We start from the raw sequence: 25,211 nt of genomic DNA on the forward strand, positions 1-25,211 counted from the left end.
TACTTAACATAACTGGGAGACAAAAATTTGTGTCACAACTTTGACCAAAAGAAGGGGTCGGTTGACGGGACACATCCGAAACATCAACGAATCACGAGTCTAGTATTGAAGGGAAGAGCAGGGGGAGAAATCATAGAGCGAGACCAAAACATGAATGTAGTAAGCAGAATCCGATGAATGTAAGTTGCAGTTGTCATTCGTAGATGAATTGGCTCGCACAGAAAGGACTAACACGGAGAGCTGCATCAAACCAAGTCTTTGGACTGAAAACCACAACAACAATAATAACAACAGTTGGATAATGCTTGCCCCCGACATCTTTGATGTTGCCATTTGCGAGGGCTTCTTCCTTTATCATCTGTTGCACAGTCTTACAATTTAAATTACGTACCTGAATGAGTGGCGAGCGTTGTGGCTCCCAGGAGGTACAGCCGGAACCGATGACAAATTTCGCCAGTTGATGCGCGGCCTCTTGCAACAATGCTCAATTTGACGTTATGGAAAGTATGTGCTCGGATTTATGACGTTACGTAAGACATATTCCTTCGGTTATGTGAGATGTAATTTTAGTAATACTTCGCTGTCACTATGATGGAGATGCATTTATTTTTTCTTATGTAGCAGGATAAATATTGTATTCTAAGAAATGAGATCCTTTATTAGCCTGTGCAGGAACTTAGTTGAACACGGGTATGGGCAGCAATCAACTGTGAGCTATTTGCTTAGACCCGTAACTAGGAGTTACATAGAAAACTCAATGACAATCCAAACTAAAATTTTCTAAAGGTTACTAAATTCAGCTTTCCGAAAACCACTACTGACTGGTCTTACAAGAAAGCGACAGCAAGGATGGAGAATATTTATTGAGAGAACATTTTTACATTCAGTGTGATTTCCTTTTTCTGCATTGTAAAATGAATAAATTTTCCTCCATTGTAGATGCAGATTTAAGACTGTCAGCAAAGACACCGTATCTGTGATCTATAAACGATGTTGTGTAACTAATAAGTGGTACGTTAGTCAAAGTGAGAACTGCGTTTTTGAACATTATGACAGTACTTGGCCAATAATCTGTTATTAATTTACAAAATCAATTGTGTGTGCAACAGAAATGCTTGCTATAGAATTCCAAAATAATTTTTTGGTGATATTTACCTACTTCTCTGTTTTTGAAGTTTTTAATAGTCAAACGCTGAAGCGTCTGTAAAATGCGGTAATGTGTGCCTAATATACTATTGACTTTCTATCTTCACTATTTCTAATACTGTAAACTTTGATAGAGGAAATGAATGTAGACACCATGATCTTATTTTTAAAGTTTATTAGTAACAGATAACAATTTAATAACAAACAACATTATTGTTAAGAGACCGTACTTAAATACTACTCCAGAAACGTCAACTAAATTTGAAAGTTACTTCAGTACTGCAAGAAGTGAAGCTAGATTTGTGGGGCCACTCTGGTGTAACATTTTCGATGAAACGCATTAATTCGTTGAGTTTGTGTAAATCAGGGACTAGAGCAAAAGATAAATAACGAGAAAATGTTGTCAGCTGCCAGCATTGGGAGGGATTTGGAAGAGATCCAAGCTTTGGTGTTATGCAAATTCACTTACATAAATATCAGAACGAGACCGTAGACCACGAAGAGAATAGCCCATTCTGAAACTAGACTTCCAAAAGGAGGAGAATAGAATGTTTGTGATAAATTTAATATGGAGCTTAATTGTCCGAATAGAGAGGAAGATGTGGTGGATTTTGTGTTGTTTTCTTAAGCTGAGATCGAATCCCACATTCTGGTTCTGTAGTAGCGCGTGTAGTTAGCTTTAAAAATTTCCGCAGCTGAACAAGTCCGAATTTGTTAGTTAACTTGGTGAACAGCGTCTCTAAGAGCTTAGAGTGTTTTACTGCTTCACAACTAGCATGCTGTGACAATAGCCGTCGATTCTCGTTGGAACCATATTTTAAAAGTGCTTTCCTAGTAAGTTGGCTGCTGTATAAGTTACAGGAAAGTCCACTGCCCCACGAGGTTATTTAGAGAAACACTCGGCGTGGAGTAGTACTGCGTGGCGCCGGTAGATGGCGGTAGGTGGCGCGAGGTGTCGCGGATCGCTAGCGACGCTCAGTAGTGGCCGCCTTCTCCGCCTGTGTAGTGACCGCCGTCGTCACCGCTGGAGTAGTAGTGCTCGCTGTAGTGGTGGCCACCGTCGCCGTCGCCGCCGGACTCGTAGTGACCGGCGCCGCCGTAGTGACCCTCGCTGCCGCCGCCGCTGCTGTAGTGGGCCGAGTGGCCGCCGCCGTAGTCGCCGCCGAGGGACTCGTAGTGCTCGCCGCCGTGGTCGTACGAATCGCCGCCGTCGATGGCGCGCAGGTAGTGCTCCGATCCGGCACCGTGGTGGTCACCCTGTGAGCATGCATGCACTGGCTAAGAGCGCTGTCGCCTCGTTATAGAAGCAACTGTAAATCTGTACTTGCAAGAACTGTCCGAGACAGAGAAACTGTGAGGTTAAGTCCGAAAACTCCACGCGTTTCAACTTAATATTCACACGGCTTGTGCTATTGACAATCATCAGTTTAAAATTGCCTGTTCATTTAATTTATCTTCAACGTCATCAAGTATACACCGGCCTGAAATATTCCTTTGTAGAACACCTAAAAAGAATGGTAAAGTTTTGCAAATGTCGAGAAAAAAAACAACTCTAAACGTTTTGTAATTGTCGATAATATATTGATAAAGGATCTCTTCACACTGATTATCAATGCAACGATGTCATCAATAACTCAACCTCTGACAACGTAAAATAAAATTTAAAAAGTGTGTTTGGGCATGTGTTGTTAACATTTCTGTCGCAGTTTCCTGTGAGCAACTCGGCGCTTAAATTTTTCCAATTAACTTCGTAGTCTCTTCCTGTTAAAATAATACTAAAATAAGACCTGAAGTTAAATGAATGAGAAGTTTCATCCCACAAAAAACAAGGCAAATGGGAAGAGACAGTCCAATAATGTATATAAATGATAGTAATGAAACAGCCACGATTAACTTAGGTAAGAGTCTAGTCTATATACAAAAGCATCATATTGAAGATGTATGTACACAAAGGCCACAGCAAGCTTCGTGTAAGCTCCAGGAACGAATCGAAAATTTTATATTTGATAGTGGAAATGCACTGAAAGGGACCTAAAAATAACGTTGAAAATATTGGCGAGGGAATATTTGTATCACCATTAGTTTGTTTGAGATAAGTTAATACATGCAGTAGAATATAATGTTAGAAAGGAATTAGCTTTCGAGAGTGATCTGGTAGATATTTTGCTGTGATTCATTTCCATCCCTAAAACTGTAGGTGTATTCAGGTGTATGTATTATTCTTGGATAATTTATTCAGCTGTTTAATTGATGGCATATAAATGTCATGATAGAGTTTGAAGTTAAACGATTTCGTTTTTAGATATGCGTGTGACAGATCAGATGGATCAATAAACCACACTATATAACAAACAAACTATATATATGATAGTTAAACGTGGTACAGAAAATGTTGTAATTAAATTTGTGGTTTGATATCTGACAGGTCAGCAACATGTTAGGATGAAAAATAATGCAATCTGACTCTGGACTCTGTAATATTGCGCTGGCATGACTTACGACCAAACACGGCAATAAGCAGAAAAACCCAACAGAGAGAGAATCACTTTGTATGTAACTAAGAAACGAAACCCCAGTAGCATCAGACTCATCTACGAAATCTAAAAACTGTAAAGATCCACATAGTGCCTCATACAGATCCCAACAAGAGTTATGGAAGATAATATATATTTTAATTGGACGTATCATATTGATTAAGAGTACCTGTCTATAAGCAGGTGTCGATACCAACAATTATTTACAAAACAACTGCACTGCGCTCAACATAAATCAGATGCCTCTTCGTTGAAAACAAACAATGAAAAATATTTATGATAACATTACATATAAATCTGTACAGCATTTGTTGTAGCACTTAGTGTACATCACGTTGATTGCTGTTATCCCAGTAACAAATGAAACAGATAATTCTCAGTTTTTGGATAAAATATTGTAAGGTATACTAGATAAATCACAACTAATTGCAGTTACTGTAGAATGTGTATGTGGGTTATTGTGAAAAGAATAATATAAATTCTAGTGTAAATAATGGCAGATTTTTCGGTCAATTGTTAATGACTTCAACAGAATATTTCGAATTATGAATTCTAGTCATACTGATTCTGTTTCGTACGTTTTATATTTTCTGACTGAACAGAATCTTTCTATATTCATGCGAAGCAAATATGCAAGTCTCATAACTGAGCAAAATGTAAATATGAGGCATCACAGATTGTTCTTTTGGCAAACTCCTACTGGAAATATTTTTGCAACGTCTTCCTGCAGCACATTGATGACGTGTGAGATGTGTCATACAAATGTGATACGTAATTGGAGATTGTGTCGCTGAGTTTGTGCTACAAGTGGTCTTACATCCCACCACTACATCCGTATGAAAACTGACCAAAAGTGTCAGCGATAGCACCGATTTAGCAATCATTTCCGGTATATACGACCGTGACCGCAAGAGTCGCTGCGGATCACGCTCCGTGTTATCACTGTTGGTCAACTGCAGCACGTTCTGGTGGCTGCATCTGCAGCTGGTATCTTGATGTTGAGGTTTCAGTGTGACGATTGGCAAATGCAGCTATAGCTTCTCTTCATGGACTAAATCTTCGAATCTGGAACTCTAATTGTGGAAGCTACTGTTTGCAATGATTCTGGCTTTGATTGTCGGTGTTTATCGGTTCTTGCTCGTCGTCGTAATGAGCATTCCGTTGTGTCAATCCCGATTTCCTTAAGCTACAATGTTATTTTCAGCTATCCGACAGAGACTGGCTACTGTACAAAAAATAGAAATCAGAGAAGGGAAGAGGTGGAACTGCAGGAGACAGAACAATCTGCCCGAAGGTAGTGTACAGCTTCAGAGGACGATCAAAACAACTTGGGAGCCTGGCACTGACATTTGATTGATGAATAATAACCAAAATGGACAAATGTCATGATATGATACGTAATTGGTAAGAGATTAAGGATGAAGCCCTGGATTTGAGTTCACATTCTGTTCGTCAAAACGCTTACAGAGGTATTCCTGATATTCATCTCAGCCAGCGAGGTGATGAAAACTTCTCCATGCGCCAGAAATCTAGGCAGGTATTTCCACATTAAAGTGCACTAGATAATGGTTTTGACGACTTATGTTGTCTCGGGAAAGAATCACTACTTCGTTAACCGCAGGTTGTGTTTCTGTCCCTACTTGAGTATGGGTAGCGTTTTAAGCTCGTCAATACTTTTTAGCGTGTACATGAAAACTGATATCGTAGGAAACTTTAAATTCAGTATATACTTACAAAGGATGAGAGAGATTCCTATACAATACTAATCCACCACACACTAGGAATATACTGAATGTGTTATTAGTGATAAAGAGTTTATAAAGGGCTTCACTGTATCAACTACAATTCTTGTAAAAACGTTACACAATTCCTAATATGCATTTCTGGAGGAGATGTTGAAAAGAGAATTTAGTAGATAACGCATTACTTAGAAACATCCCATGAAATGGTCAATTTCTGGAATTTACTAAACTCGCCTCCAGTTTCTCTCACTACAATATTAAGGCTTCGTAGTGGCCTAACTACAAAGACTCACGTATCTGTTCGTTAGAGAACTCCTGCTCCGTCATTTCCGATTCACGCTGGCACATATTTCCACTGTACCGGAACAAGACTTTCTTTACACATTCCATGTCGTATGATACAGCTCAGCGCTTCAGTGCCGACTTTGTATTCTGCGCCATTCGCCACATTGCTGATTTGCCATTGGGTTTCCTTTTTTGAGTTATGTAGCTTTTTTAATTCCAGCTGCATTGCAACCTCAATAAACCATCTTTCTTCTGATCAACCCGGGTTTTCTATTGTCAGCAGTACCCTTTGATTGACGTGTAATTCTTATCACGTGTTTGTATTAAGCCTAGCCACCACGTTCTGTGTATGGATTTCCTTGTTGCTTCAGAGATATCATTAATTGTTTTCGGCAATAGAGCCATGTGTTTTCCGTATTATACTTGAAAACTTCCTTCGATAGCTTAGGACAACTTCGAAGCTTTCACCCTTTTGTGAACACACTAACAGTTTCCGTCTTTAAAATACGAACTCGTAAATAAGTAAATAAGGTTCTCGAGAAAAATTGGAAATTCTTTGATCTTCACGCTCAGTTTTGTGATCCAGTTCGACTTATCGCTGACAGAGGCACACAGTAGAAGCTGTTCTAGAAAACTGAAAAGGAAAGTTGTACAACATTTAGAAACATTGAAGGGCAATCAAACTGATTGGAGAGGTGCAAGAAGAACTATAAGAAATTGACATAAATAAATAGTAAGGTGAAGACGGTACAAAATACAAAAATAAAAGTAAGAAGTGGGGATATATCGATGGCAAGACAGTTCCAGGACTGCTCAGAACAAAATGAACACTTGGACTCATCTTAACTACGCTTATTCCATAGTCCTAACTGGAACATACAAACTACCTTAGTGTCATCAGATAGTGACCTGTGAAGGGTCACGTGACCGCCTGATACAAGTTATACAATATTCCTTTATAATTCTCCTGATTAGTTAGCTACAGCCCGCCACGAATTTCGCTCCTGAAATAAGCGCGACATGTCAGAGTAGAACTTGCACCCAACATACGCAATTATTTGTTTCATTTACTCAGATCTCTGTCTTTTCTATAGTTTTATCCCCTTCAGCTTTCTCAGGCAACACGGAAGTCATTTCTTGAAGTATTAACGCGTTACTACCACCCTGTCCCTTCTAGTTTTCGTTATTTTCCACGCGTTACTCTCTTTGCCGATTCAGTGTATAACATTCTAATTCATTATCTAATCAGTTGACATTATTTTCAACAACCTCCTATAGCACCATATCTGAAACGCTTCGATTCCTTCCGTTTCAATTTTCTCCACAGCCAATGACGCACTACCATTCACTACCGTACAGCAGTCAGCACCAGAGGTGCAAGCTCAGCAAAGCTCAGCAAGGAAAGGCTGACGTTTGATGCTTATAGGCGTCTTGTGATAGCATTTACTTTTTTCTCCTTGCTTTGTCTGTCATGTGTTATTTTGCTTCCAACGTAGTAGAACTCATTCTTTCGTCCACTTCATAGTCCTCGATTTCGATATTAATTTTATTGCTAATTTCGATTCCACTACTCCTCAACACTTCCATCTTCCTTCAGTTTACTACAGATCCGTAGAGTGTGCTCTTAGACCGTTCATTCCATTTCAAAGGTCCTGCAGTGTCCGCAGCTCGTGGACGTGCGGTAGCGTTCTCGCTTCCCACGCCCGGGTTCCCGGGTTCGATTCCCGGCGGGGTCAGGGATTTTCTCTGCCTCGTGATGACTGGGTGTTGTGTGATGTCCTTAGGTTAGTTAGGTTTAAGTAGTTCTAAGTTCTAGGGGACTGATGACCATAGATGTTAAGTCCCATAGTGCTCAGAGCCATTTGAACCATTTGGTCCTGCAGTTTTTCCTGAGTTTTAGTGAGGATAGCATTACACTGATATCCTTCCACACTGAATTTTAATCTCACTGTGACTGTTTCATTTGTTTCCATCATTGCTTCTTCCATGCACAGACTGAACTGGACGGTAGGGTCTTAAATCGTTTCTAATTGGAGGAACTGGTCCCTGGTCCTCCGTTCTTACATTTCCCTCTCGGATCTTTTACATGATGTATATTATCCGGTCATCCACTCCTTCTCTTTTTAGTTTTGCACATTTTTTGTATTACTCTTCTTCCCCTATAGCTTTCTCTAGAGAATATACGCTGTTCGAAAACGGCCAGTACGACATTAAAATGCTGACTAATATTTCGTTTGCTGAGCTGATGTTGTGAACAGCAATTTCGCTGTAAGGTCCGCAGTGGTATACCCACAAAGCTACTTTTATGCTTGATGTCTTTCAGTTACACCGACGGCCACAGCGCCAGAAAACGCCAGCTCCTGCCGTGGGTTTTGGGTGGATGGTGAGGGGAATACCTGGCTGTAGGAGCCGCTGTCGCCGTGCGAGCCGCCCGACTCCCCGCCGCCCGCCTTGCCGTACGATGTGTGGTGCTCGTAGCCGTACGAGTCGCCGTCCTTCTTGTGGAAGCTGTCGAACTTCTTGTAGCCGTCGTCGCCGCGGCTGTCTTTGGTGCGCAGGTATCCGACGGTGCCGTGGTCGCCGCCGTCCTTGTGCACGTAGTGCTCCCGCTGTCCCGACGACACCATCTGCAGCCGCCGGAAACCAACACCGCCACCCATGAGCGCGCTCTCCTGGTCGGTACTCCTCCTCCCACTACTTGTATTGGTGTACCTCGCCCTCTCCCATCCCCACCCCTGCTACCCGGCTTTCCCAAACAAGTGGATCTCAACGAAAGTGATGACGGCCCATGTGGCCTTGCAAGCATCTATCTCGATCCTACTTCCCGGCGTTATTCTGACAGCTAATTTGAATAGGAAAGGCAATACCACAATCATATTAATTGGAGTAATCCTAATTCGACTCATTAATTTAACTTGAAACTTCTGTTCTCTCAGCCACACCTCTTACAGGGTAAAAATTGCCTTATGCCTTCCATTACTATATCATTTTCAAAGGCTACCAAAAAGTGTATACAAGTTGCCACAAATAGGTAATGGGTACATTAATGTCATAATGAATCTGCTAAGGTATATGGGGATACATAACCAAATATTAGAAATAAAAAATCTTCAGGTTAATATAGTGTTGACAATACTGACATATGGGTACATTTTGCCACGTCATCTGGCGTGTACCACAGTCAAGTGCAAACTGACTTAGTGCTACGTGGTCTTAATTGTAGCCTGTCACAAGCGGGTGCTAGTGTTTTTATATGTCAACCAATTGCTTATAGATTTGTGCAACGAAATTTCAATAAATTTTAAAAAGTTAACGAAGTAATGACAAGACTGATAAATTGTCTATCACATTCTTCCAACATGTAAAAGCATTTTAAAAGAATTAAGGGAGAAAAGTACTAAGCAGAGTTACATCACAAAACGATAGACAAAGTTCAGCGTGTACGTATAAGGCAATACAAACTCATAACAATCTCCCAGTCGAGCGTATTTACAAAAGCAAGTAACAGAATTCGAATGCAAAAAGCACCTTGATGAAATGAGAAAATTACTTTACATGCTCTTTAACAGATCGACGTAACAGCGTAGCTCTTCACACGACGTACATGGGTTTAATATCGTAGTAGATACAAAGTTGTTGACTTATGAACTCTATGTGACAGTAGCCTTAAGGTAAATACTGACTACTACAGTATGTAGTTCGTCATGGACGATGTTATGAACCTACTTGAATTACATGAAGTTCGTTAATTAACAATACAAGTTGCGTACCTCCCAGTGGGTGTGCATTAAACGCTATATAAACTTTCATACTATTTTTCATGTGCATTTGAAATGGAAAGAAAGAAGTTACGAAAAAGTCGCTATAACGCACAAAGGTAAAGGAACAAAGAAAAGGGTCGGTTGGGAGAGGGAAGAGAACAGCGATGAAGTGGATGTAGGGAAGACGAGAGGATAGTATATATTTAAGATACGTTGTATACCCTTCTTTGTAGCCTTTAAAAATGATATCAAAACGCATAGGTCAATTTTCGTTCAACAAAAATGCTTGAGTGAGAAAAGTCAAGTTTCAAGTGCAAAAAATAACCAAGGAGTCTTATGCTGCGTTTCTGCACACTATCAAAATCTATAACTTTAATTTATTCCACATTAAGCATTTACTGACAAACGGGAAAGCGATATTGAGCCCTAATATTCTTTATCACGTTTCACATTTCATTAAACATCAGCTACAAATAAAAGTTAAAAATGAAATGAGGGACGCCTGTGTAGTCATCAGGGAAGTGACAGATATATATGTGGAGCAACACCCTGGAGCATGATGGCTTGTTACCCAGGACGACCGACAATGATTTGAAACTCAGCAACCAAGAGTTTGATCACATTACTGCAGACGTCCTCTTCGTCTGGACTGCGTATATCAGCTCATTTGCGAACGATACTGCGCTTTCGATATCAAAGATATGTTCAGCTATATTTATTACATCTGTTTAGCAGTGGCGTTCCTGCTATCTAAGAATCAACATCTCCAGTAAATGTCACTTCAACATGGACTTCAGTGATTATTGACTCCCCACTTTCCCTAGTATCCTCTTCAGGTGTTAAAGAAGATGAATTTAAAAAAGATGAACGCCACGGGCTGCATTTCAATGGACCCAACACCCTACCCTCTAGAATAGAAAATAGTGCTTGAAGAGCCAAGTAGTAGAGTCATTAGCTGACTTCCGTGAGTCCATTGTTGGGCTGTATTCGAACAGGGCAGTGGTCGTTCAAGTTTGAAATGAGATTCTCAAGTTTTTTCCTCACCAGGCAAGTCTCGTTAGAACTGTTCAGATAATGCTAGTATCATAGTAAATACCCAGAAATTTATCAGTCATTGACTCGGGTGCAGCATTCATTCAATAGTCAGTAGCTTTCAGTTTAGACTGCTTCCATACGCTTTCAGTATACCGGGTGATCAAAAAGTCAGTATAATTTTGAAAACTGAATAAATCACGGAATAATGTAGATAGAGAGGTACAAATTGACACAAATGCTTGGAAAGACATGAGGTTTCATTACAACCAAAAAAAATACACCGTTCAAGAAACGTCCGACAGATGGCGCTTTATCTGATCAGAATACCAAGAATTAGCATAACAAAGTAAGACAAAGTAAAGATGTTGTTCTTTACAGGAAATGCTCAATATGTCCACCATCATTCGTCAACTGTAGCTGTAGTCGAGGAATAATGTTGTGAACAACACTGTAAAGCATGTCCGGAGTTATTGTGAGGCATTGGCGTCGGATGTTGTCTTTCAGCATCCATAGATGTGTCGGTCGATCACGTTAGACTTGCGGCTTCAGGTAACCCCAAAGCCAACAATCGCACGGACTGAGGTCTGGGGACCTGGGAGGCCAAGAATGACGGCTGAGCACACGATCATCACCAAACGACGCGCGCAAGACATCTTTCACGCGTCTAGCAATACTTTTCTTCGGTTCTAATAAAACCCTATGTCATTCCAAGCACGTGTGTCAATTTTTATCTCTCTATCTACATTATTCCGTGATTTATTCAGTTTTCAAATTTATACTGACTTTTTGATCACCCGGTATATCAAATGTCTTAGCTAATTGACGACGAATGTTGTTAATTGGTCGATGCATTTAATGTTTTCTTCTTTACTCATTGGATTGTGGTCTATATATGACTGAGTTCTAATAATTTATTCACAGTGTTCATTTCTCACAGTAGGCACCTCCCGTCGTCTTTAGAGGGGGCTACGCCCCAGGGATTCTGTGGCTTACCATTGCATGTTTTACATAAGTACAGAAATTATTTACTACATGAATCATTCACTTCCCTGCACCGCCGCAATATGACGTATAGTTGTGTGCGTGCAATCTGCACAAACTTGGTTTTCGTTTTCTCTTTCAAAAACGGTCAAATAATCGAATAATACTATTACCAGACGTTTAAACTTATTTTCATATTATTACTATTAACTATGAACCGTTGTTATTAAAACTTATTTTCAAGTGTTTTGTAACGGAGCAAGCAAGATGGCCCAGCGAACTTGGGGAGAGAGAGTTTCAAAACGGTTCGGAAATTGTTATCCGGAGTTACTCGGTTTCCCTGTATCAGTATAGGTGAGTACTGGTGTTGTTCCGTCAGTAGGAGCTGGGTCAATTTACTTTCTCTACCTTGTCGATGTAAACTTGTACTTTCTCTGTGAATTCACTCTCCTCTTTTCTGAATTGCAAGCATTTACTCTTTGCTTCACTGTGCCTGTCACTTTAAGTATGAAAGCTACAAAATGCTGCCACCTGAAAATATGTTGAATTGGTTTTACCAGGATGCAGGGGAGATACAGTGAAGAACGTCGTTGTACGTGTCGACTGCTTGGATGTGGAAACATCGACAGTTAGAGTGTTAGGGAGCAGGAAGTACGATCCAGCAAGGCGTGAGCTAGAAGTCAAGCATGACTGGGCAGCGCCTCTGTTCATTGTGCCTTTTTTGCTCGATTTCCTTTCAATTACACCTCGCCATTTAAAGCCAAATCCTTTCTATACCTAATTTCCTATCAGGACGGTTCGGGACTCGATTTATGCAGTGAAATTACCTACATGTATCCTTAAAAAGAATGTTGTCGTCATTTCTACTTGTCAACGACAATTCAGCTACATAAAAGAAGACAAAATTCCAATAAGGCATTTTATGGCTGTTGTGTTACTCATTAAATGGGATTTATCGCACGCCCACAGTAACAGTTAGGTGTCAAAATGTCAACGCTCTATAATGCATTTCAAATTTCTAGGGTCACATAATCCAAACTACTGTGGTTCCCACGAACTCTGTTAGTCTTTTACAGGTCTCAAAATGCTCACTTTCATGTTATGTTTATTATGCAATTCACTTTTCACCATTACTGTGAACACTCTTTTCTGTAATACTGTGGTATTTCAAAGTGATAACGACTACAAATTTTTGTCCCTGGCCGTTGGGAATCACATTATTTAATTTCTCGAGTCCATGAAAAACAATACTTTTGGTAGTTCTCAATGTCTCAGTTAGTTCATCTAAACCCTTGGTATTTTCGGAAGCGCTGCGTAATGCACTGTGTTCTCTGTATAGTGCTAATACTACTACTGTCACCTCTAATTCCGAATGCCAATAACGATATATGTGTGCATGATCATTTTTCTAAATAACCTTTCGAGAGTCTATGATAATTATGTCATCAGTCTTGATGGTCGGCCTCGCCGCAGAGGTAACACGGTTCTTGTCAGATCACCGAAGTTACGCGCTGGGCTAGCACTTGGATGGGTGAGCATCCGGTCTGCCGAGTGCTGTTGGCAAATGGGCTGCACTTAGCTCTTGTGAGGCAAACTGAGGAGCTACTTCATTGAGAAATAGCGGCTGTGGTCTCGTAAACTGACATACGGCTGGTAGAGCGGTGTGCTGACCACATGCTCCTCCACATACGTATCCAGTGACGCCTGGGGTCTCAGCATGACACGGTGGCCCTACGACCTGTTGGACCTTCATGGCTTGTTCGGGCGAAATTTAATTCTTTGTCTTGTCGGTAGAATTTCATTTACCACTTCTCTGTAATGATAACACCTTACCCGATAGGATTTCGTTTTTTGATATTTGTTGTCGATAAATCACTGTTTACTTTTCTTGAATTTTGTTCAATGTATCAGAAATTGCATTCTCAGTTCTTTGTCAATATTTAATATTAGACGTACTTTTTCCTTGGGGATATATGTCTTGCTCTTTACCAGTCTGCTGATGCTAAGGTTTCTTCGTTTGTCTAACTTCTGCAACATTTGTTATCTTCAATATTGGATTAAAAAATGAGCTCTAAGCACTATGGGACTTAACATCTGAGGTCATCAGTCCCCTAAACTTAGAACTAGTTAAACTTAACTAACTTAAGGACATCACACACATCCATTCCCGAGGCAGGATTCGAACCTGCGACCGTAGTAGGCGAGTGGTTCCGGACTGAAGCGCCTAGAACCGCTCGGCCACCGCGGCAGGCTTGGATTTAAAAAAAAGAAAATTAAGATGATAATGGAAGCAACAGCCAGGTGACGAAAAGTAATGGCAGTAAGAACAATGAAGTCTAATATATATTCAAATAGGGGAATATGTTATACATATACGTATCACTTGAGGTTTTATGAGAGGTCTGTTTATTTCTTTCACTTATTTCACTACCTTTTTTTAGTAAAATTGAAACCATGCCTTTCTACTTCTTTAGCTTCACGAATATAAGCAATATACATAAGCAAAATAAATAAATGGGAGCGTTGTATGTCCAGTTATGCACTTTATCGGGAACAGTATTCCTGATTGTGGTAATTTTTTGCAATATTTTATTTTTCAGTGTCGTTGGAAACATTTCTATAGAATGCGTTACGGTTTTTTAATATATTTTTATGAAGTTGGAAGGCAGAGGAAACGTAGAGGCAGACTCAGTGAAATTAATGTTTTAGCAGGAAGGAAAACATATATGATAGCAACTACGTTTTGCTGAAGAAAATTTATTCTGAAATTAAATGTATTGAATGAACAGTTCCGTAGCAGCTAAGGTCGGAGTATACTGTGCAGAGTTACATGCTTAAGGGACGTAATATTAATCTGCCCCATGATGGAGCTCACCGGTCGCTTTAGAGCGACGAAGAAGGTTTAGAAACCAAGCGGTCATGTAACTAGTCAATACCGATGTGATGTATCTGTGCCAGGCGGTAGTATGGAATCAACACAATAAGATGGTTCGACATGCAGACGTAATAGCAGCACCGAAAGGAGCCATCGCTTGCGAACGCTCCCGTGATCACAACCTAAATCAACTGTCCCAGGCATCAACAAAATGGTTATCCCTCGCAGCCATGCTACACATTGTACGGATAGCCATTGTAAAAAGGTGTTAACTGACAGCGAATGGAAATGGTGGCCGCGCATTGTCGGTAACAATCCGTTTCTAACTACACAGGATTTGCTGCTGTCAGATAATGGAGGTGGATCTAACCCAGTTTCCAAACGAATGTTACGAAGTACATGCAACTGACATTTGGAGTCGAGTTTCTCTGATATAGCTTTTGGAAACTGCGGGACATACAGGTGTTAGGGGTATAAGAGCTGACATTGTAGTCATTTGTCTCTTAACATGTATGCACTAAAATATGTTAGTTGTTTTCTCTCTGCCTCTAAAAGTATCCCTGCGAAAGTGTCACATAATTTACTACCTAATGTTTTTTGCACGGTGGTAGCTGCACTAAGTGGACTAATCTTGTCGCTGTAGACGAAACATTTTGTTTTCGAATTTGCACACGTGTACACCTGACCTTCTGCTCAGGGTACGTAAAATAAGCATTAATGGCTTTCTCTTGCCCCATGTACTTGGAGGTACTTAACCAACCTAATAACATACTACGGCTAATAGCTATAATGATCACTCTGAAAATGAAGTAAATAATGATGCAAGGTTGTTCAAATGGTTCAAATGGCTCTGAGCACTATGGGACTAACAGCTGTGGCCATCAGTCCCCTAGAACTTAGAACTACTTAAACCTAACTAACCTAAGGACATCACACAACACCCAGTCATCACGAGGCAGAGAAAATCCCTGCTATGTTGTTCAGAACACTGTCCTCACTCAACAATACAAATGTCAGCACTTATGACGTAACACCCTGTATAGTTGCACATTTTTCAGTGCGTCAGACAACATGGACTGTTGCTGACTGGAGGCGCGTGGTATGATTCAACGAATCGTTATTTTGCCTCTTTATAAATCACAGATGACGATCAGTTTGGCTTTAGGAAAAGAAAATCCGCCAGAGAGGCGGTTCTGATGTTGCGGTTGATAACGCAAGAATAGAGAAACATCAAAATACGTTCAAAGCATATGTCGACCTGGAAAAGCGTTCTATAGTGGAAAATGGTGCAACATGATCGAAATTATGAGAAAAATGAAGGTAAGCTACTGGACAGTAACCATGATTAACTGTCTGGGGGTAACGCTGCAAAGCGATATGAAATGAAACGATCGTGTGAAATCGTTTGAGGGAACGTGGATGGTCGACTTCGAATTACAGGGAGAACTCTAGAAATGTGTAGCCCATCTGTAAAGGACGTCGTTTTCTGAACACCTGTGCGACCGACACTTGAGTGTTGCTCTAGTGTTTGGGCTTGTCACCAGGTCAGATGAGAGGAATACATCTAAGCAGTCCCTAGAGTAATTAGCCACGGGTAGGTTCGACCAACGCAAGAGTATTCCCGAGAGACTGGACGGAAGAAGAAGTTCTTTTTGCGAAACACTTCTGAGGAGGTTTGGAGAAACGAAATTTGCGACAGTTTACAGGACGATTTTACTACCAATTACGAACATCTCGCGTAGGAACGGCGAAGGCGAGATAAAGGAAATCAAGGCCCGTACGAACACGTATAGATAATCGTTCTTTGCATGTTCCATTTCTGAATAGAATAGCAAAGGGAATAGCTAGAAGTGTTATACGTACAGACCACCGTGTAGCGTGTGGTTGTATGAAGCATAGCCCTGTGTAACAGTGAAAAGTGGACGATGAGCAGTTAAGACAAAATGAGAACAGAAGTTTTTGAAATGTGACGCTACAGATAAATGTTGCAAATTGTATGGCCAGATGAAATAACAAATGAGGAGTTAATTAATAGCCCGCATCTCGTGGTCGTGCGGTAGCGTTCTCGCTTCCCACGCCCGGGTTCCCGGGTTCGATTCCCGGCGGGGTCAGGGATTTTCTCTGCCTCGTGATGGCTGGGTGTTGTGTGCTGTCCTTAGGTTAGTTAGGTTTAAGTAGTTCTAAGTTCTAGGGGACTGATGACCATAGATGTTAAGTCCCATAGTGCTCAGAGCCATTTGAACCATTTTTTTAAGTTAATTAATAAAGGAAGTAAATTTGTTGGAGAGGTTCTACATCTACATCTACATTCATACTACGCAAGCCACCCAACGGTGTGTGGCGGAGGGCACTTTACGTGCCACGGTCATTACCTCCCTATTCTGTTCCAGTCGCGTATGGTTCGCGGGAAGAACGACTGTCTGAAAGCCTCCGTACGCGCTCGAATCTCTCTAATTTTACATTTGTGATCTCCTCGGGAGGTATAAGTAGGGGGAAGCAATATATTCGATACCTCATCCAGAAACGCACCCTCTCGACACCAAACCTGGCGAGCAAGCTACACCGCGATGCAGAGTGCCTCTCTTGCAGAGTCTGCCACTTGAGTTTGCTAAATATCTCCGTAACGCTATCACGGTTACCAAATAACCCTGTGACGAAACGCGCCGCTCTTCTTTGGATCTTCTCTATCTCCTCCGTCAACCCGATCTGGTACGGATGCCAAACTGATGAGCAATACTCAAGTATAGGTCGAACGAGTGTTTTGTAAGCCACCTCCTTTGTTGATGGACTACATTTCCTAAGGACTCTTCCAATGAATCTCAACCAGGCACCCGCCTTACCAACAATTAATTTTATATGATCATTCCACTTCAAATCGTTCCGCACGCATACTCCCAGATATTTTACAGAAGTAACTGCTACCAGTGTTTGTTCCGCTGTCATATAATCATACAGTAAAGAATCCTTCTTTCTATGTATTCGCAATAAATTACATTTGTCTATGTTAAGGGTCAGTTGCCACTCCCTGCACCAAGTGCCTATCCGCTGCACATCTTCCTGCTTTTCGCTACAATTTTCTAATGCTGCAACTTCACTGTATACTACAGCATCATCCGCGAAAAGCCGCATGGAGCTTCCGACACTATCTACTAGGTCATTTATGTATATTGTGAAAATTAATGGCCGGCCGCGGTGGCCGTGCGATTCTGGCGCTGCAGTCCGGAACCGCGGGACTGCTACGGTCGCAAGTTCGAATCCTGCCTCGGGCATGGGTGTGTGTGATGTCCTTAGGTTAGTTAGGTTTAAGTAGTTCTAAGTTCTAGGGGACTTATGACCTAAGGTGTTGTGTCCCATAGTGCTCCTAGCCATATGAAAGGCAATGGTCCGATAACACTCCCCTGTGGCACGCCAGAGGTTGCTTTAACGTCTGTAGACGTCTCCCCATTGATAGCAACATACTGTGTTGTGCCGTCATTCTCGATTTATTGTAAACAGAGCCGTCTAGTTCGCTGAATGCGTAACTTTATTTATAACGTTGTTTTACAAACTTCTGTCATCAGATCCAGACACCGCTCAGTCTTAGTGAACGGAACCTGTATTTAGGTGTTATGTTAACTGTCAACAGCTGACGCCCATTGAGAAAAAGATTTTACTGACTGACAGTGAACGTTGTTTTACAAGATCTACATTTTGATTTGACGATGGAAGTTATTACTAAATGTTGCTAAGCTGTATAGACGGTTTTCTTTTCGAAATCATCAGGAAATACTAGATCTTATTGAGGAGAAAGGAATTTGTCGCCCAAATTGGCTAAAAGGAAGGACTTGTTGTCCAGGACACATCATGACACATGAAGGAATCGTCAGTTTGCTGGCGGTAGGAAGTGTATTAGTTTAAAATTGTACCGGGGCACGGGGAATTGACTACAGAAACTAGATTCATATGGGTGCAGACGACGAAAGCAACACATACTTTTGTAACAGGAATTACGCTTTTCAATCTGCCATTGGTCATTAAAAGAAAACCACAGTGTAAATAACATACGTTTTATTTGAAACATTTAGATACACCTCCCAGCTACTTCTCAACAAAGTCCCCACTCCAACTTTGACATTTGTCTTAGTGTGGTACCAACTTTCCAATATCCTCGTCACATGAGGCCTGTTTGGAAGTAAGGTCCGATCGGTCACGAAATGAAAACCACAGCGAAAATCAAAAATATTTTATTTGCTACAGTTAGCTACGCCTTCCAGCTACTTCCTTATGCAGTCACCGCTCCTGCTTAGACATTTGCCGTAGTGTTGTGCCAACTTTCAAATGCCCACATCGTAGAAGACAGCCACTTGTGCTTTCTTCCAGTCTCTACACTGGTCTATAGCTCATTGTCTGCGCCAGAATGCTGTACTTATGGCCAGCAGTTCATGTGATCGAAGAGATGAAAATCCTGCAGGAGCGTCTTCATTGCAAGAAGAACGAGACACAAGACAGCTACGTTACGTGGGTTGCTTGAAATCAGGCGAAACTTCTCAGCAGACACTTCGCACTTGCGTGAGACTATTTTTTGGAGGCATATTTAAGCACTCACTGTGAGCTCAGAATTGAAAAGTGCAATGTGATGTGATAGATGGGTGTAATAGAGACACTGCGCAACACTTATGCACAAGGCATCAGCGGATGTTCCCTGTAGTTGTAATGTCATGACAGATCGGAGGTTTAAAACAAAAAATTGACCTCTCAGGTAGGTCAGAACGTAAGGACAAACTTGTCGGCTGGTAGACACGGCTGTGAGCATATTGCGAGAACTAAGGAAAGCAAGAAACATAGTGAAATGGTGCGCCATGGCGAGGGCGACGTCGTGCCCATTAGAAGCTGTTGCTCCGCACTGCTCTGCAGGAGAGGAGGAGGCCGACCATTACGGGAGCAGACCTTCTCTCCCACCCTCCCTTCCTCTCGCCTCCTTCCAGCCCTCCTATTCTCGGTGGCGGTCTCGGCCATCTCGTCCCGTCCCGTCTCGTCTCTTTTGCTCAGCGTGGAGCCTCAGCACGCCTGGAGAGCGAAGGGCCAGGCTGCCGCGGGGGGCGGGAAACGGTACGCCAAAGTAATTACGGTGCGCCGCGGCGCTCTGGCCAGATGAGAGCAGCGGATGTTGCGGCAGCGGCTACGGCGCTGTTTGCCAGTAAATAAGGCGCCGCCCGTCGGCCATTTAGGCGTCGCGGCGCTGCCATTCGTGCTGTGGCCTCCTCGGGAGGTAATCCGTAATTACGGGGCGCGGCGCACTGTGAAAGCCAGCCGTCATTAACACCGCTGCTGCTGGAACCACACCGTGACCGGCAGGAGCTACTGCCACTGTGCGACAGCGTCTCCGAGAATGACCCTTCCTAGTCACAACTGCTCTGCTCGTCTTCTCTCCGTCGCCGCTTCTGAATGCTCTATGAAGGACACCAGATGATACCTCCAGAATGTTTTCGCCGTAACTGCGACGGAATTTAAAAACGGCCTGTTTCTGCCTGTTAGTGGATGAGTCCAATTTCGACAAGACTACAACTCTTCCTTAAATTTCAGCTGCTGGCCGTAGAAATTACCACCCACAAAGGTGGCATTCAACAAACATCTGCTTGTCATGCTCGGATGTCACAGTAATTAGCATTGAGTGCAACCACGCAAGGTAGGTAACAGCATCGTCAGCTACATTGTTCTCTTATAAGCCAAAACCCTATCGTAAAAGTAAAATCTGAAGCACAAGAATGTGGTCAGGCTATTGGCTAATAACATAGTGCTACACTTTTTCGCTGCAGCACTAGGAGTGGAATGGTGACGGGCCACTTTTTACTCCTGGGTAAGGTGGATGGTTCTCTGTGGATCTGGAGCCGTCCTGGAGGGATTGGATGGAGGAAAGATCTATCTGGCATTGACCCCGGGAGCTCCACGTCTATTAGTCCACCGACTACATGGCGACAAAATTCTATGGTCTGTGACTAATAGGGCGTTGGTCTACAGTTGTAAGGCAATACAGTATAGATTCTGCGTGGATTCGACAAGACATTCGTTGCATCTCACACCAGATGTTTACGCACAGATCCTTTAACTCCTGTAAGTTGCGGGCTCGCCGTTCGTGGTCATGGGGCTGGCCCCACTATTGTCGCAGGTGTTCAAATGGCTCTGAGCACTATGGGACTTAACATCTGAGGTCATCAGTCACCTTGAACTTACAACTACTTAAACCTAACTGACCTAAGAACACCACACACATCCATGCCCGAGGCCGGATTCGAACCTGCGACCGTAACAGTCGCGTGGTTCCGGACTGGAGCGCCTAGAACCGCACGGCCACCGCGGCCGGCTCTCAGGTGTTGTTTCGTTGGGGTGAGATTAGGCGAAGTTGATAGACAAGACTTCAGGAGTTAACTATCAGGCTCCTCAAAACATTATATCGCAACTGTGGTCTTGTGGTGTGGACAGTATTCCTCCTCTGTCTTTGGAGAAGACATCAAGCATGAAGATTGTGGGTGGTCAACAATTTTTACAGATGCCAAGGACGCCATGCTGAATGTTCTCCATACCATCACATTGCCATCATCAGCATGAATCCATGGTGAACCGCATGTTCCGAAGAGTGTTCGCCTGACTGACAGTGCATTTGGACATGACCATAGATCTGGTACAACTCGAAATTTGATTCATCTGACAACGAGACATATTTCCATCAATCCACGGTCCATTGCTGATGACCTCATATCACCGCAGTTGTAGATGACGACGTCGCTGGTTCATCGTGGGTAGGTCTCCGCAGATCCGCAAGTTCTATAAGGTGTGCTAAATAGTGTGCTACGAAGCACTTGTGTTTTATATCTGCCAAAGATCGATGTCTATTCCACTTTGTGGGCCGAAAAAGCTTCCAAACTTTATGTCCTGTGAACAGCGTGGATGTCCACCACCTTGGCTCCTCCTCATACTTCCACAATCCTTCATCCACTTTCCGTAGATGTTCACTACAGTACGACACGAGTCAATTCCGAGATGCTCACTTGCAGACATTGGGTCGTAGCAACTTGTGCTGGTGATAGTCACTTATGTCAATGGATTTTGCCTGTTTGCCACTCATGCTGTTGACCGAGTCTACACTCTTCCACTTATCTATGCACGAAACGACACTTGATGCTGTGCAACACCACTAGGTAGCATTCGACCTACCAGTGGATAGTGAATAGTGATCATAATATTTGACCCTTATATATAGGATTGTGGCATATGAGACAGGTTTGAAGAACTCCTGTCCAGTCCTTGAAGGCCCAAGGGGTGTCTACTCGCTCCTATGTCATCAACTACCTTGCAGAATCATGCATATGCGGCATGGACGGCCATGTGGCTGTGTTTTAGACTTCTCGTGGCCGTTTTCTTAGACTTCCTAGACCATGGAGCCGTTACTATTCGGTGAAGCAGCTCCTCAATTTGCATCATGAGGGTGAGTGCACCCCATATCATTCCACCCGCCAAGCAAAAATCGTTGGTAGTACTGGGAATCGAACATTATATCGCAGCCATCTAAGCTGACTACTCCGACATGGAGGCAGACAGATTACTATGTAGCATTCCACGATGGTTTATTCACAGTCTAGAATCAATGACAATCATGCAAACATTGAAGGCCATAATTTCACGATGGTTCTCAAACGCCCATGTGGTTAACACCCGAGGAGACCAAGATATTGTTGGTGCGACCATGTAGGATCGTACAACCACTTCTCATCTGCCAAAATAGAATGGATTTGATTGCAGCTAGGAAACAATCCATATGGGCAATGCGGTTACATCTAGAGTGCTGCTGATTCTCAGCCCAGTGTGTGTTGTTGCAGCTTCCCTCGACACGGCAGTCGATAGTGTTGCACCTATTGACAATAATGAACGTAGAAGTAGCAGCCTTTCATCTTTTCAGAAGGGTACCATTTCTTTCTGCAGCATCACGAAGTATATACCAGTGTGTGGATACTGTGAGGAGAGCGAATGTTGCCAGATTGCTTTAGTTATTTCCACACCGGTCCAATACCTGTCATGACAATGTGGTATGCTACTGTGTATACAACCCGATCACCTATGGTCTACATAGCTGGTAATTTGGACCACAACCTTGATATTTATGACGTGGTGAAGCCGACTCTGTGCTATAACTTCGACGTGCCCATGACATAATCCAGCGAGATACGTGCAGACAATGTGATGTCTGTGGTGTGGTGCCCTGACATAGGTAAACAGGGAGTATGGGCACTGTACTTGCCAGCCCGTTCTGCAGCTCTCTCGACCACGCCCACTGATTTGATGTCGTCACGGTTTGCCGAGAGAGTGGCTCACCATCACTTCCCATGCACTACAAATGATGTTCCCTGGAATGATACCGAAGCAGCATGGAATGATATATCCATATCTGTCAATCAAGCTCAGTTCGACTAGATTCCGAGGTTGGTTATTGATGTGATTGCTATCAGAAATGGAAGTGAATAATCTATCCTTCGTATTATCCTGTAAATGGACAAAACGTAAATTTTCTCATAATGAAATACATGTTTATGTACACCACTGGCTGCTTTATAAACGTTATTGGTCTGTGCTATACTAGTATGGCTATTTGGGCCATCTTCTGTCACTCGACAGTGCCTGGATATGGTTCATGTAGGGAAAACCTCTAGCGCATTTCAGTAGAGTTTATATAGCAGCTGATGTAGATAAATCCTATTAGGCATATTAGAGCTGTCAAAAACCACCTTCCCTAAAACAAATCAAAGACAAACAAATCAGTGCGCCGTTGTGACACCACCAATTTGCTGTTAAGGGAAGTAACTTCCATAATAAGATACCACCAGCATTGTTTCATAGTTTGCACTACATCGTTGTATGTGTTAGACAATACTAGACTAACTTTGTTTATTACTTTTGATTCTGATACGTTGGCTAAATATTAAGGTAACACGGAGTTAGCAAAAAAAAATAGGCTTGTAAAATATTTCACTCACCTTAAGATAAATAGCCCAGCTTACATCATCCTCCCTAGCTGCTTATGCTGGGCTGCCTATCATAAGGTGAGAGAAATATCGTTTGCCACCCTGCATAAGGCTTCACCTATTTTAATTATTTCTGGAAATGGTCATTATAGACTGCAACCGATAGACAGGTGACCTTTTTTTTTTTACCATCGACTGGAATTAAAGAAATGTTTGCTCGGCAGCGTGGAGTGGAATTAAAATGGGTTGCCTTAGTTCATCAAGCTTCCAGTTTCTCCCTACCATTGCACCTGTCAATTGTCCGCCCCCGGTAGCTGAGTGGCGGCGGCACGGTAGCTCAGCGTGTTCGGTCAGAAGGTTAGCAGCCCTCCATAATAAAAAAAAATGAGTCAATCGATCAACAACGAACTTAAACGGATGTCTTACGACGTCCGCCCCTAGCAGACACAAGGAACGAAAGAGAACAAAATGAGATTTAAAAAAAAAATTAGAAAGAAAGTGGTCAGCACAACAGAATGTCAGTTCTAATGGCTCGGGTTCGATTCCCGGCGAGGTCGGAGATTTTCTCCGCTCAGGGACTGCGTGTTGTGCTGTCCTAATCGTCATCATTTTATCCGCATCGACGCGCAAGTCGCCGAAGTGGCGTCAAATCGAAAGACTTGCACAGAGCGGACGGCCCTAGTCACACGACATTTTTTAACCTGTCCATTTCTTTGCATTTTAAATTTCTCGCATTATTGCTGACTAGCTGTGAAAGGAAATCGGTCTTAAATTTTCAGAAATTTGAGTTCCTCTTCTTACACTTCATAGCGCAATAAGATTACCTACGTTAGGATAACTACTTGAAAAGTCCACAAGGGGAACAAACAGGTTAGAGACAAGCACCACAGACACCGATTGTGATGATCTTGCTTGTATAATGGACGCTTTCCTGTGTAATACGAGAAGTTAACAGTGGTAAAATCTGTGGATAGCTGGACGCGTTTTCATAACCGACATTTAACGTTGGTGCAGAGAACACAATCGCTATTAAGATATAACCGCGATCACGTGACCCTGAGTTATGTTGCAATAATCGATGTTGGTGCAGTCGGCCCTTAGGAGAGAGAGTGTATACGTGAAAAATGGGCAAGGCTGGTAAGCGTTCTGACGGTCAGTGGATGTATTGGTGAGTGTAGGGTGGCCGTATGCACAGACGCACCTGCATGTCCTCGACCAGCTCCTGCGCAGCTGCTGCACAGCTCAGCAGCAGCACAAGTGCCGCTGTCGCAGCAGCGACTCTGGTTGCCGTAGCAGCCGCCATCTCCGTGTGTCTCGCTGGGTCTTGTGGCGTCGTACCGTCGAGCGCAAGCTGTCGCCGCTGCCGGTGGCCGGGCGCCGCCGCGCTTTATAGCGGCGCGTTCCTCTCCAGCGGCGCCGCTTCCTCTGCTGGAGGCTTTCCAGCGCGCCGTGGGACCGGAAAGACCCGAGGAGGAAAGCCGTGGCCCGTGGGGCGGGCGGCTGGGCGCAGCGCGCTGCAAAAACCCGGCGCCGCGCCGCTCCCTGGGGCGGACCGCTCGGCCGCTCACCTCCACGGCGACACGGCGCGACATGTGCGTGGCTGGCGCTGGCGGAAGAGAGAGCCGCCGTGAGAACACCGCTATTTTTGTCGCCTCACCCTCTGCCGAAATGAAGGGGGGAATGCGGATCACTACTGTCAATCGCAAGAGCCTGTACCGCCAGCGCAGCAAAACAATGCGGTTTTAGGCTCGACTGACCATTCGCGTAACATGAATCTACAAATAGTGTGACGCTTACAATGGAATTAAGCGGTTCCTTAACTCAGACTATTCTCCGTCAAATTATGGTACCTTGTGCTC

At 43.0% G+C, this 25,211-nt stretch overlaps 1 protein-coding gene across 2 annotated transcripts; it reads right to left on the reverse strand.

Annotated features, from left to right (window-relative positions):
- Positions 1 to 1,394: 1,394 nt before the first annotated feature.
- Positions 1,395 to 24,698, reverse strand: LOC124622656 (glycine-rich cell wall structural protein 1.8-like). Of its 2 annotated transcripts, none has more exons than XM_047148448.1 (2): positions 24,554 to 24,698; positions 1,395 to 2,403 (listed from the first exon to the last, which is right to left on the reverse strand). In XM_047148448.1, exons 1-2 carry the CDS (start codon positions 24,653 to 24,655, stop codon positions 2,122 to 2,124), a joined length of 384 nt encoding a protein of 127 aa, XP_047004404.1. In that variant the 5' UTR covers positions 24,656 to 24,698; the 3' UTR covers positions 1,395 to 2,121. The 2 variants fall into 2 exon arrangements, 1 of the variants encoding a protein (XP_047004404.1); XR_006980669.1 differs by lacking the exon at positions 1,395 to 2,403 and adding an exon at positions 8,227 to 8,334.
- Positions 24,699 to 25,211: the final 513 nt, after the last annotated feature.

The sequence above is a fragment of the Schistocerca americana genome, chromosome 7 (genome assembly GCF_021461395.2).
Source record: "Schistocerca americana isolate TAMUIC-IGC-003095 chromosome 7, iqSchAmer2.1, whole genome shotgun sequence".
Lineage (NCBI taxonomy): Eukaryota > Metazoa > Arthropoda > Insecta > Orthoptera > Acrididae > Schistocerca > Schistocerca americana.

Excerpts from the sequence above, each read along its gene's own strand:
- LOC124622656 (XM_047148448.1), bottom strand. The coding sequence starts at position 24,655 with ATGGCGGCTGCTACGGCAACCAGAGTCGCTGCTGCGACAGCGGCACTT. Across the intron at positions 2,404-24,553 it reads AGCTGGTCGAGGACATGCAG|GGTGACCACCACGGTGCCGG; the intron begins GTGCGTCTGTGC and ends GCATGCTCACAG.